This window comes from Pundamilia nyererei, unplaced genomic scaffold (assembly GCF_000239375.1).
Source record: "Pundamilia nyererei isolate P.nyererei 1_Seehausen unplaced genomic scaffold, PunNye1.0 scaffold00399, whole genome shotgun sequence".
Lineage (NCBI taxonomy): Eukaryota > Metazoa > Chordata > Actinopteri > Cichliformes > Cichlidae > Pundamilia > Pundamilia nyererei.
This window is the reverse complement of record NW_005187800.1, coordinates 9069-22072: the sequence shown is the minus strand read 5'-3', so window position 1 is coordinate 22072 and position 13004 is coordinate 9069. Positions and strand designations below refer to the sequence as shown.

The following is a 13004-nucleotide window of genomic DNA, read 5'->3' as shown; positions in this document are numbered from 1 at the left end:
ATCATCGGAGCTGTTTCTGAACATGCCCCAGTCTGCGTCATCGAGTGCGTCCTGTAACGCGGCCACCGATTGATCCGTCCAGCGCACGACCTTCCTCTGAACCGGAACTTCCTGTTTCAGCCTTTGTTTGTATTTTGGCATGAGGAAGATGGCGGCGTGAAGGGGACAGAGGGGGGGTTGCCTCCTCCCCACCTGATCATTCCTTATGTGTACTTAATCCGTGTGTTTCTGCTCAGTCAGTGTCAGATTGTCTGTTATCCTCACCTCATCTTTTCATAGTTTCCGTTATTGTGTCACTGTTTCATAGCCTGCCTAGTTACTCTGTGTTCATAGTTTTTTCATAGTTCTTCCACAGAGTGTCAGTCTTTTTAGTTTACACAGTGTTCTCAGTCTCCTTAGTTTCTCCTTTGTGTTCTCTAGTGTTTTTGTCATGCCATCAGCCACAATGAAGGCTCGCTTTATTTTTGGAAACCTAGTTCTGTCTCCACCATGTCTGCATCTGGGTCTACCTCTTCTTCTGCACCCCGCCGTGACAATATAAGCCTTACATTTCTAGTTTATCAAATACCAGTGAGCAGTCCTTACCTTTAAATATAGTATAACCTCTCTTCTTCCTCACCTCTCCTGTCTTTCGTATCTTTCTCCATCTCTGACTGAACTTAGCTCCATCTCTTCATTTAAAAAACAGTGTTAGCTAAAGCTAGCTACACATTGTGAGACAAACTGCACACAAAGAGTTTCTGTGTTTGCTGATATTTGTTGAGCTGATAGAAACGTTGCCTTTGAAATTACCTGAAGCAAAAAAACCAACAAAAAAACAAAAAAACAAAACACTGACACCTCTGACTTTGGCACATGTCATCTCTTTTAATGCAACATCCCCTGTTAATTAATAAATGAACAGGACTGCAATTCATTTGTTACTGTTTAGGTTCAAATTAGTTTGATGTTTGAAGACTTGCAGTGACAAAATGATAATACCCCTCAAATGTGTTAAAACAAAATTAATGAGCCTGGTTTTAAAATGTAAGGAGTAGAAAGTAAAGATATTTGTTTAAAAATGTAGGGAGTAAAAGCAAAAAAGTAGTCAAAAAAATAACTACTTAAGTAGAAATTTTAGATATCTGTACTTTACACATTAGTGTACTTTGTTATTTCTGACCTCTGAAAATCAGTTTGTTTGTTTTTTTTAGCTATTGCTAAATACAGAGGGTTTTTTTTCTGGAACTAGAAGATGTCTCTTAAAAAGTCTTATTCACCCTTCACTATTAATTTTGACTTTTTTTTTAATAAATTTTCTGTTACAGATCATTTCAGTTGGGTTTTCCATATATGTGAAAAGTCTACAGAATGTTATAAAACCTGAAACTAATTCTATCTTAAAATAGGTTAATCAGCTGAATGAATTAGCTCCTACTGGTATGAGTGAAACACCTGGTCCTTTGCCTTTAATTTCCTCGTCGTGGGATCAATAAAGTCTTATCTTATCTTATCTTATCTCATCTTGATACTTACTTACTATTTACTAAGACAGACTTGTATGGGCAGATTGGCCCTGTGCTCCTAATACTGATGCATTCTTTAGCTAAATGTAAAATGTTTTCACTCCCTTTGTTGTGTCATGTGGGACAACAGTCAATTATTCTAAAACACAACACAAATGATTACATTTGTGCTGTAATGTATTTTCTTCATCAGATTAAGCAGTGGGCAATTACTGTGTGGATTAAATAATTAGATGCAGTTGTTACATGAAGCTGTGGGGAAAAACAACTCTAAAATGTATTGCTGACTGGCTTTCTCTATCCGTCTTTCTCCTTCAGTCTGTCCCTGATGCCAGCCCTATGAAGCGCTCAGCCTCAACTGTGACCCCACAGCGGCCCCAAGAGGTCAATTTAAGAGACTACACCCTGGAAAAACCAAGCCAGGAGAGAACCCACCACCATCACCGTCGCTGCCACCACCGTAGAGACCGAGACAGAGAGAACAGACAGAGGTCTTTAGATGCACCTTTGGCAGGTCAACCTCCCGGTTCTGCTGGTAAAGTCAGTCAGAATTTATTCACAAGCACTATCAAAATCACAGTGTACAAAGACATTCAGTATCATCTAGTCCCACTTCAGTATTATCTAGTCCCACTTAGTATTGGACTGTCCCATCATGCTATCCTATAATTTTATGTGATTGTTTTTAGTTCAGTTGCAATTCATTTATATGGTGCCAACTCACAACAATAGTTTCCTTTAAGGGGCTTTATATTATAGGACGCGTGATCTGCAATATTAGCAAGAGCCCCAGCTACTCACTAAGAACAAGGACTTGGGTGACGATGGGGTTGAAGAAGTCCCTTTTAACCAGAAAAAACCTCTAGAGCAGTAGGAGAATAAAAAAGCGGTGAAACAAAGGATCTGGAGGAGCAGTGCACAGTGGATTGTGATCCCCAGCAATCTTAGTGTCCAAGATGAAGACTCTGCTTCCCATTCTACTTTGGAATGCTCTGTGAACTACAGGTATACCTGCAGTCTGAGAGCAAAAGGATTTGGGGAGATTTATTAGGATTTATTTACGATAAATGATAACGACTTAAAATAGAGAGCCAATAAAGTGAAGCTTAAAAGGAAGACATATAGCCTCCCTCACATCCTAGTTTTTCGGCATTACTAAAATGTGTTCCTTATTTTGATAGTATTGCACAGATGAAATAAGGCAGTCTTGTTTCTTTAACATGCAAGTTAAAGGAGACAGACATTTGGGTCAAAAATAAGCAGAAATAAGCTTAGAAGCAGAAAATGACACGTATTCCAGATATCCAGACTTTCATAGTCTAATCTGCATGTCAGTGGAATCACAATGTTTTCTGTTAACATCACCTAAGTAAGCTCATTGGGTGAGCATCACTTTGGTGAAGGTCAATAGGTTCACTCAACCTACTGAGTTCCTGTTTCTTTAATCTTTGACACTTAACTACTCCCACAGTTTTTGTGCTATTTTCACCATTCAAATTTGAAACTGTTCTACTATTTCTGCTAATGCCAGCTACAGGGCTCTAGAGTGTGACCAATTTGGTCGCTTATGCGACTTAATTTCTCAATGGTGTGACTAAAAAAAATCCTAGGTCGCACTGGTGCAACCAGCTGTTTAGTACAAAAAAAGGTCTCCGCAACTCTGGAAGTCTCTGCGTGGTCAACAGCAGACACACATTATGCCCATAACATGGTTTAAACCAATCAGAGATAGTCAGTGTGTACTTTTGAAAGTGCAGGCGGATAGAGAGAGGTGAGCAGCTTGAATAAAGTGATATCGATTCATTGAATCCTGAATCAACTTTTAAATATAAATGTATTTTACCAGAAAGGCCAGAATCTCAGTTTAAACCTCACAAAACTATTTCAACAACCACCAACAAGCTAACAGTAAATGAGAACAGCTAAACGGATTCCACTCAAAGACGTAAACACAGAATGCGGCCCCGACACATCAGTGAAATGTCAGCTTTATCACCTGACGACATGTACATGGACGCGTTGATGCTGAAAGCTGACAGCTTACTGATTCTGATGCGTCGGGTCCATGCTTTGTGTTTACGTCTTTTTTTGCGCTAGATTATGATGCTGCAGGTTTTGTCACTCTCCAACCAAAATTGACTGCAGCAGCAAAAGAAGATCAAAACTTGTCTTCACATTTGATAAACATCATCATGAATTCCCTCTTACTTTTGCTGTTTTGCTTCCGCCACAATAAAATCACACTTGCTGCACAGTGCTTTTTCTCTCTCAGTGTACTTCTAGAACAGTTTTCTTTCTCAAATCTCTGTTTTCTGCATTATTCATTCGATTATTAAGCACAAGTCATGTACAGTGCTGTCGGCTGCTGTTTTGTTTTTCTCCAAAAATGACCTCCAACAAGAAAGCCAAATTTCTGCTGTTTAATAGCGAAGAAATGTAAACTTTTTTAAAATGATGCCAAATTGCAAAACAAGTGTCCCCTCTCCCCACTCCCTTTCAGCGGCAGGCAGCAGCAAACAGATCATCAGAGGCCGAGATGATGATTAAGTTTAACATTGTCTACAATGTCTACTACTGCCAAAGACTGCCAAAGCGCTTTAAGAACAAGGACTTTCAGTAACTTATCTTTCTTGTAGAATGGTGCTCCAAATAAAGAACTTTGTGTTGACAAGACTGTTAGTTAATAATTTAAACATCGATATTGCCTATATCGATATTGCCTGTATTATTTTATTTAATTTAAAGTGCACATGTAAAACTACAGTGTTAAGCGATGTTGTTGAAAAATTTGTGTGCACCTAAACTTTTGTGAAACCTTTGATTCAGAATATGAATGACTATCTGCATCTAACAAAAAAGTTAGGCGCACCAGTGTAACCATGGAAAAAGTTAGTCTAGAGCCCTGCAGCTCTATCTTTTGGTGCTCATAACTTTTATGCATTTTTAAATATTAAGCTTTTTAACTTTTCAACTCGTCATATCTTCTAAACCGGGGACTCCAGAGACATGAGCCTTGTGCCAATATCTTCAGACACTCCTGACGGTCACGGTAAAATAATTTTTTTTCATACCGTTTACCGTTTTCCCATGAATTACGTTTGTTTCAGGATAGGAAATCTGTCTTTGCCTCACTGAGATGAGCAGGTGCCCTGAAGTGGGCAGCACAGGTTTGAATCCTACTTGTGGTTGTTGCCGCATTTCTTTCCCGCTCTCGCTCCTTCTGCTTTTTTTTTTCTTTCTCGCTCCTCTTCAGTGTACCCTTTGAAATAAAGCAGATAGTTCCGCTTCTTCAGCTGTTTTTGGCACATGATTTCCACTACATGGCATTCACCCAGTATTTTTGCAGGAAATGCAACTTTTACTAGTTAACAAAGCAATTTGCAGTTCGGGAAAACGATAGATAAATGAATAAATAAACAATCAAGAAATCCTCCGATTTTCTTCGATGCCACCATCAGGTTAGCGTTTCCACTTTGCCATAAGTTTTTTGCTGCTTAGTGGCAGTTGGTTTGCACTGACTAAAGGCTCACCAGAGTAGTTCAGACTCTTGTCATCTGTCTTACAGTAGATTGCATTGCAACATAGTCACTGAAATATCTCTTCTTGACAGATATTTACCTGTTCAAATGTAAAAAGATACTCATTCATATTCTGAATCAAAGGTTTCAGATTCTGACACCTTTTGACAAGAAGGGCAGCTCTCTAGCACAGGGGTCCCCAATCCCAGTCCACGAGGGCCGGGGTCCCTGCAGGTTTTAGATGTGTGCTTGATCCATCACAGCTGATTTAAATGGCTAAATGACCTCCTCAACATGTCTTGAAGTTCTCCAGAGGCCTGGTAATGAACTAATCATGTGATTCAGATGTGTTGACCCAGGGTGAGATCTAAAACTTGTAGGGACAGCGGCCCTCATGGACTTGGATTGGGGACCCCTGCTCTAGCATCTTACCCGCTTCTTACATACTACTTCAAATATAACATGTACTGTCAGTTTAATATAGTTAAATACAAGGGGAAAACAATAAAACACATTATTGGAAAGAATATTAGGGACTTAACTTAAGTCACCTATAAAAACCTCTGATTTCAACAAAACATTTGACAAAAAATGCTTCTTGATTTTAATGTACAGTGGGGGGAAATAATTGCTAGCTCTCTGGCATGGAGGGGGACACACTGCTGAGGAGATCAGGAAGATTTTGACTGTTAGAATCTTTACCCCTACTGAAACACTGTATTAAACACTGGGGAGTAAGAAAATCTTAGGACTTGTCAGAAACACCCAGCAATATTTTCTTCCTTCACAGCTGCAGTGGGTGAGCCAGCATCGGAAACAACAGCCTCCAGAGAGCGAGCCCATGACCGTGGACGCTCCCATGAAAGGAAACACCATCATTCCTCTGCAGACAAACAGCGCTACTACTCCTGTGACCGCTATTGCAGCCGGGGACAGTGCCACTCGAAATCTTCCACCGCCAGCTGTGCTGGCTCTCCAAGTGAAGGGCTGGAAACCAGCAACAAGCAGGTGGGCAAGCATGTTCTTTTTGACTAAGGTCATCTTTGAGCTTTCATTTTTTAATGTCATTCTTGTTAGTTTAGCTTAAGGCGTCTTCTTTTTTTGCAAATCCCCCCATTTTCCACCATTTCTCCTCCTACTCATCATTCAAATCGACTTGGGCTTTCCATAATGACGATTCAGGTATTTGTTGCTTTAGGGGGGCCAACACGTAGGATAATATATTTTTCTATTTTTATTCAAATCAGGCTCTTTTATCCCCATTTTTACTTTCTTTTGAAAGAATTTATAAATGCAACTATACGGTTTGGATTGTTTTATACCTATGATTTGGCCCCTGTCTTCAATGATAAGTATGGCTTGGGCAACTCACTTCTTTTAGCCATGGACATATGTCACACTCTAGAGTATTACACAGTCCAGCTTCTCGTAACATATACTCACAAGTACAGTCAATGTTACCACAGGAATATTTGACTGTAGGATCAACTTTCAGAAGACAGCCATACAGCATTTATACAACATGCCTTATCCAGCTTGGTGTTAATGTTAAATAATCTAATTTGATAACTCAGGAGGAAAAGTGTGCTATCATCCTGGGTCCATCTGCCTGTCTGTCCATCCATCTATTTTCTTCCACTTATCCGGGACTGGGTTGTGGGGACAGGAGTCTAAGCACAGATGCCCAGGTATTCCTCTCCCCAGGCACCTTCTCCAGCTTATTCTGGGGAACACCAAGATGTTTTTAGGCCAGCTAAGAGATGGAATCTCTCAAGCATATCCTGGTTCTGCCTCCAGTGGAACATGCCCGAAGAAACTCACAGAGAAGGTGCCCAGGAGGCATTCTTGACAGATGCCCAAACCACCTCAACTGGGTCATTTTGATGTGGAAGAGTAGCAGCTCTAGTCTGGGCCTCTCTCAGATGGCTGAACTCCTCACTCTATTTCTAAGGGAGAGGCCAGCTACCTTTCAGAGAAAGCTGTTTGTACCCGTGATCTCATTCTTTCGATCATAGTGCCATTCCTGGTCTTGTTGTCATTTGCCACATGAGTGTTGCAGTCTCCCAGTAGGATGACATTCACCAGATAGAGCACCATTGAGCACCCCACCTAGTGAATCCAAGAAGTCTGGGTACTCTGAACAGTTGCATAAGTGCAAACGACAGTCTAGACCTGTTCCTGAGTCAATGGCACAAGGAAACAGCTCTGTAATCCACCGTTAAAACCCTATGTACCAGTAGCTAGCCAAGTGGAAATGATAATACCCACCTCAGCCTGCTGTCACTCATCAAGGGAAACTTCAGACTGGAATCGAGCCTAGTCCCTCTCCAGGAGACTGGTTCCAGAACCTGAGCAGTGCGTTGAGGTGACCCCAAATATATTTAAGTATCTCTCAACCTCTAGCACTAGTTCAGGCTCCTTCCCCACCAGAAAGGTGACATTTTGTGTTCCAATATCCAGCCTTGATAGCCAGGGATTGGACAAGCAGGGCCCCCAACCTTGACTGCTGTGTGACAGACATTGAACCCAACCCCTAGTGCGCCTCATGCAGGTAATGGACTTACAGGAAGAAACTAAAATAAGTAAACTGCAGAGTTTTTTTTTTTTTTAGCTAAAATATGTGAAGGTACATTTATAGATTGTTTCAAGTGAAGTAAAAATGTGATTAAAAGAGCCTGATATGAAAGACGTGCTGTCTAGTACGTCTGTATTGCTCCCTTAAAAGCAAGAGAGGCACAAGCTGATCTGATTGAGTAGGACATGAAATGGTGGAATTTAGAGCAATTTGAAAATAAATTAGTTGACTTAATCTGAAAAATAAAGGTTTACATTGAAAAAGTCTCTTACCACAACTTCCACTGGTAAGAAGGATGAATGAAAGAGTGCAGAACACAGTGAGAATCAATGAGGTAACAGATAAGTGAGATTAAGAAAAGCGAGAAAAAAAAACAATGCAAACTGGAAACTTTAAAGAATAGCAAAGCATAACACTATTTATCCACATAGTGTTATCTGACAGTTTTTACATCATATACACTTAACCTGTGCATGTATTTTAGATAAGTGGGAACCTTTTCCATTTCAGCTGGGTGTTACAAGTCAATTAGTGCCGGTGAAAAATATTAACTTATCAATATCAGCATTTAATATAAATACAATATATAGTAAAAGTCTTGAGCCACCCTTCATTTCTTTATATTTTGCAAGAAAATTTTAAATAAGAGTAGTAATTTATTGAAACATACAAAAATGGAAATACAGTATATATGGCAAAATAGTGTTTGTACAGTTAAAACAAGCTTAGAACTCAGTATTTTGTACTAATGTCTAAATGTTCCCTACAAAACTTGATTCTTTTCATTTCTTAAGTATTCTTCAGGAATAGTTCTCCAGCTTTCTTGACCTGTTTTTTTTTTCAGTTATTTCCAAGATGATCAAACTTCACTTCAGTATTGTTGAAGTCCAGGCTCTGTGGAGGCATGGAGTCCTGCTTTGCTTTTACTGCATTGGCAGTATATCTGGGACCATTTTCATGCTAAAAGATGACGCTCTTGCCATTCAGAAGATTTTAAGATTTTGTTGCAAATTGCATCAAAATCTGGCTCTGCTTTTCTGCTCTCATAATTCCATCAGTTTTAACAAGATCTCCAACACCATTAGCTAAAATGCAACCCCAAACCATGACCATACTTTACAGATGCCTGTAGACACTTACTCTTGCAGTGAATATGTGTTCCACTGTAAACTTTGCATTACTTAAGTCAAGTTGAATTGACTCGATATATTTGAATAAAAGCAGAATAAAAGACTGCTTTTTGTCACATTACCATATACAGTGGGGAAAAAAAGTATTTAGTCAGCCACCGATTTTGCAAGTTCCCCCACTTAAAATGATGACAGAGGTCAGTAATTTGCACCAGAGGTACACTTCAACTGTGAGAGACAGAATGTGAAAAAAAAATCCATGAATCCACATGGTAGGATTTGTAAAGAATTTATTCGTAAATTAGGGTGGAAAATAAGTATTTGGTCACCTCAAACAAGGAAAATCTCTGGCTCTCACAGACCTGTAACGTCTTCTGTAAGAAGCTTTTCTGTCCCCCACTCGTTACCTGTATGAATGGCACCTGTTTGAACTTGTTATTGACCAAATACTTATTTTCCACCCTGATTTACGAATAAATTCTTTACAAATCCTACCATGTGGATTCATGGATTTTTTTTTCACATTCTGTCTCTCACAGTTGAAGTGTACCTCTGGTGCAAATTACTGACCTCTGTCATCATTTTAGGTGGGGGAACTTGCACAATCGGTGGCTGACTAAATACTTTTTTGCCCCACTGTATATTACAGAGCATCAGCAAATGTGTGATATAGACAAGCAGAAATTAAATGCAGACTGTTGTGATTGCTCTGCATGTTTTTAGTGCTTTCTTCTCTGTCTGCTTTCAGTATAGCCTCTCATGACCTTTCGCTTTTCTTCCCACTTTGTCTTTTTCATCATGTCCCTCTGTGATTATCTATCCAATTCTTTATTTTTGTCTTCTCTGTCCCTCTTATGTTTGCTGTTATCTTACCATGTACATGTATTTTGGTGTCTTTCTTTTCTTTTCTTCCCTTGGGTGGCTCTGTACTTATACATATTCTTCCCATTTTCCTTTCTTCTCTGGCATATTTTCTTTTTCCTCATCATTTCAAATTGCTTGTCCAATTTTCATCTAGGGCAGTGGTTGGGTTAAAGGCAGCCCAGTGGCACTGAGCTCCAATACTAGCACGTCAAGCCGTGGACGTCGACAGCTCCCCAAGATCCCCCACACCCCGCGACCCGGGGTGGCTTACAAGACTGCCAATTCCTCTCCTGTGCATTTTGTGTCCAGCCAGACCTCTCTGAGTCCCAGCCGGCTAAGCCGTGGCCTCTCAGAGCACAATGGCCTCCGTTACAGCGGCTCTCACCACTTCCCCTGCCCCGTCACTCGTATCAGCTCAGAGCCCTTCCTGGGCCAGGGCAAGGCTCTGGGTAGCCTCTATGGCAGCCTCCGGGACCAGCTGCAAGTCTTCCAGGATATGGCGGCGCTGTCTCCCAGCCCCTGTGCTGGACACTCCTCTTGGAACGCACTGCCTCACATGATGGGAGCCTTGTCTCCTGCTCAACAACAGAACATTGGTATGCCCAATGGGTACCACATCAGCTTTGGGGGTAGCACCAGCCCAGGCTCTGGCATCAGGCCACCCAGGTGTTACCAGGAGGCAGTAAAGGATGAATGGTGCTAGCATGGCTTTAAACAAACCTTTTTAATGCATTTTTGAGGAATTGTGATGAGTTTTATCATCTTCTTTGAAGGCTTTAGTTTACAGCATCACTGTGTGTGTTTTAATGCTTTATTGTAATCCTAACTTGGAGATCTTAAGTTATGGAGAACATCTGAGGAGAATGCTTTAAGGGGGTAATATTTGAATGTGAATAGAAAAGTATCCTCTTTATCAAAGCACTTGTAGCAGAAAGGCAGACTTTTTGTCAATATCAAATGTCTTACAGTGTCTGTTTTTGATTTGCTACTGACACCACCATACTGATCCTGAAGCAACTTTCCATACAATATATATATATATATTGAGGTAATAACTTGGTGTACTTGGAAATGGTAAATGACCTGGTTCTTCTCAAGTAGCGCTTTTCTACTCTTCCCGAGCATTTAAAGCATATATAGTAGTTATGCAACTTACCGCATTCACCCATTCATACTTCTACTTGTCTCCCATGCTTTTTGTATGCAAGTGCTTTCTATCTAACATTCCCTCCAATAGATCCATGGGAGAGCAACTTAGTGCTAGTATTGTGCCCAAAGATATTTGGCATGCAGATTGGAACAGCCACAGATCAAAATGCAAACCGTCTGCTTTACAGATGACCCGCTCTGCCTCTTGAGCTATAGCACCCTCTTAGTAATGAATACTAATTTATTCTGCTGCTTCGTTTCTTGTTGTTTGTGATTGCTGATCTGTTATCCTAGACAAGATTCAGTTTATTTTTGTTGTTGTTGTTTCTTTTTTTAAATGCTCCACTAATTTATTATCTAGTCTGTAGTTGTGCCTGCTGCCAAACAGGTAGTGCTCAATGAGTTTAACAGATAACTGCTTAATGCACTTGTCAATGAGAGCCATGAGACCCAATGCTCAACTGTAGTGTATACTACACCTATACATATCCTTCCCATTTGATGGACAGGCTTTGATGGACACATTATTCACATTATTATTTAATGTGAATAATAATAATACTAATCATTTGTTGTGGTTATTTTATACAGTTTCACAAAATATCAGCCACATGTTCAGAATTCGAATTAATAACAACAAGCAATTCAGCTGAACTTAAAGAACACAAAGGATGAACTTAAAGGCCTAAGCAAATACACATTTGCACATGCATCAACGTCATAAAAATATAGGAAATTGGAATTGGCCAAGAAAATTGTAATTAACATATCTCTTTATTTAGTCAAACAATTAACCAAAAAACTCCAACTTTCAACTCTGCATTATAACAAGATATTTTATAATATGTCATATGCATTGTAAATCATTTGTGATATTACAATATTCTCTGGAGACCCAACCTATTCATTTATGTCCTTTGTAATGGACATTTGATTTAACCTATTTGAGCTACCCTACTAAGTTCTCAAGAGAGGACATCCTGGCCACTCCAATTTAGCTCCAAAGAGGCAGGGAATCACACAAAAATAAGTTAAACTGAAAGAGGTTCTCAGGAGGCTATGACCATTACTTGCTGTCAGTTGTTGCATTTCAGAGTCAGATGGTGGTGTCAACACTGTAAGTCACAGGATCAGGACAAAAATCAAGTCAGTAGTTTAATGAAATGGTATTTGAAAACCTCAGACATGACACTGTACAGATAGCTGTGCTGTCTTTAGCTTTGGACTTTACCATTCCATGATGATGCCTAATCCTTTTCAACATTCCCTCAGTGGAAAAGATGGAATTCATACCGCTGCAGAATTTAGGGATGAGATAGCGCGTGGTAGTGGAAATAGTTTTGTTTGTTTGTTTGATTGTTGTTGGGATTTTTTTTACCTCAAATTTTCCTTTCCTTTCCTTGATGTTCTTTCTCCATTGTGCACATTTTATACAATATGAGGAAAAACAAAGGAGTGTTTTATGTGAACTGCTTACAGTTTGCCATTGTTTCAGGTCTAATGTTTCTTACAGACTTCTTTGCGATGTTTTAAGACTAAGTGCCTCTCCTTTTAGATAGAAAAAGATGCAATGTCACTGTTTTCTGATGCAGCCACATGAAAATAGATGTTGGATTCATTATATATATCTAGCTCTGCAGGAAAATGTGTTGTATAGAAAGCCTTATCTGCAAGCAGAGTCAATATCTACACTTAAAAGACAGGAGTGAAAAATTAAGTTCTGTTTTTTTTTCTATGTGGTTGTTTTTGATACCATGTAGTCATGTGGGTGGGAACTTAAGGATCAGCATTGTGGAAACGCTATGCTGGGATTTAATTATGAAAACGATAAATATATCATTCAATTTAAATTAAAGTCAGAAACTTAATTTGCATGCTAAAATGTTAGAACTGGTTAACTACCTGATATAACCTCTTTGTATATTTTTGGTAACGATGTCACAGTGAGAGTCACAGTGCAAGTATCTTATTCAGGTGGTAGAGTGTGAGTTGGGTCAGCTGCAGTGGATGGGTGTAGGTTAGGGATGGGTTTTTATAATCGATTCATCGATTAAAATCGATTCTGGCTTGGATAACGTAAAATCGATTCATTAAAATCCTGAATCGATTTTTTAATATAAATTTATTTTGCCCGAAATGCCAGAATCTCTGGTGACATCTCACAAAATTTCAAGAACCACCAAACAGTTAAGACAGTAAATGAGAGCAGATACACGGATTCTGCACATAGACTTAAACACACAGCGCGACCCGCGGATCAGAA

At 39.6% G+C, this 13004-nt stretch overlaps 1 protein-coding gene across 1 annotated transcript in view; it reads left to right on the top strand.

Annotated features, from left to right (window-relative positions):
• cacna1ba (calcium channel, voltage-dependent, N type, alpha 1B subunit, a) overlaps window positions 1-10609 on the top strand; it is a 305842-nt gene extending 295233 nt beyond the window's left edge. The window contains exons 49-51 of the mRNA XM_013915926.1: window positions 1824-2040; window positions 5814-6031; window positions 9747-10609. Of these exons, the coding sequence (XP_013771380.1) occupies window positions 1824-2040; window positions 5814-6031; window positions 9747-10295 (984 nt within the window). The 3' untranslated portion in view covers window positions 10296-10609. The remainder of the gene's footprint in view (window positions 1-1823; window positions 2041-5813; window positions 6032-9746) is intronic.
• The last annotated feature ends 2395 nt before the right edge of the window (window positions 10610-13004 follow it).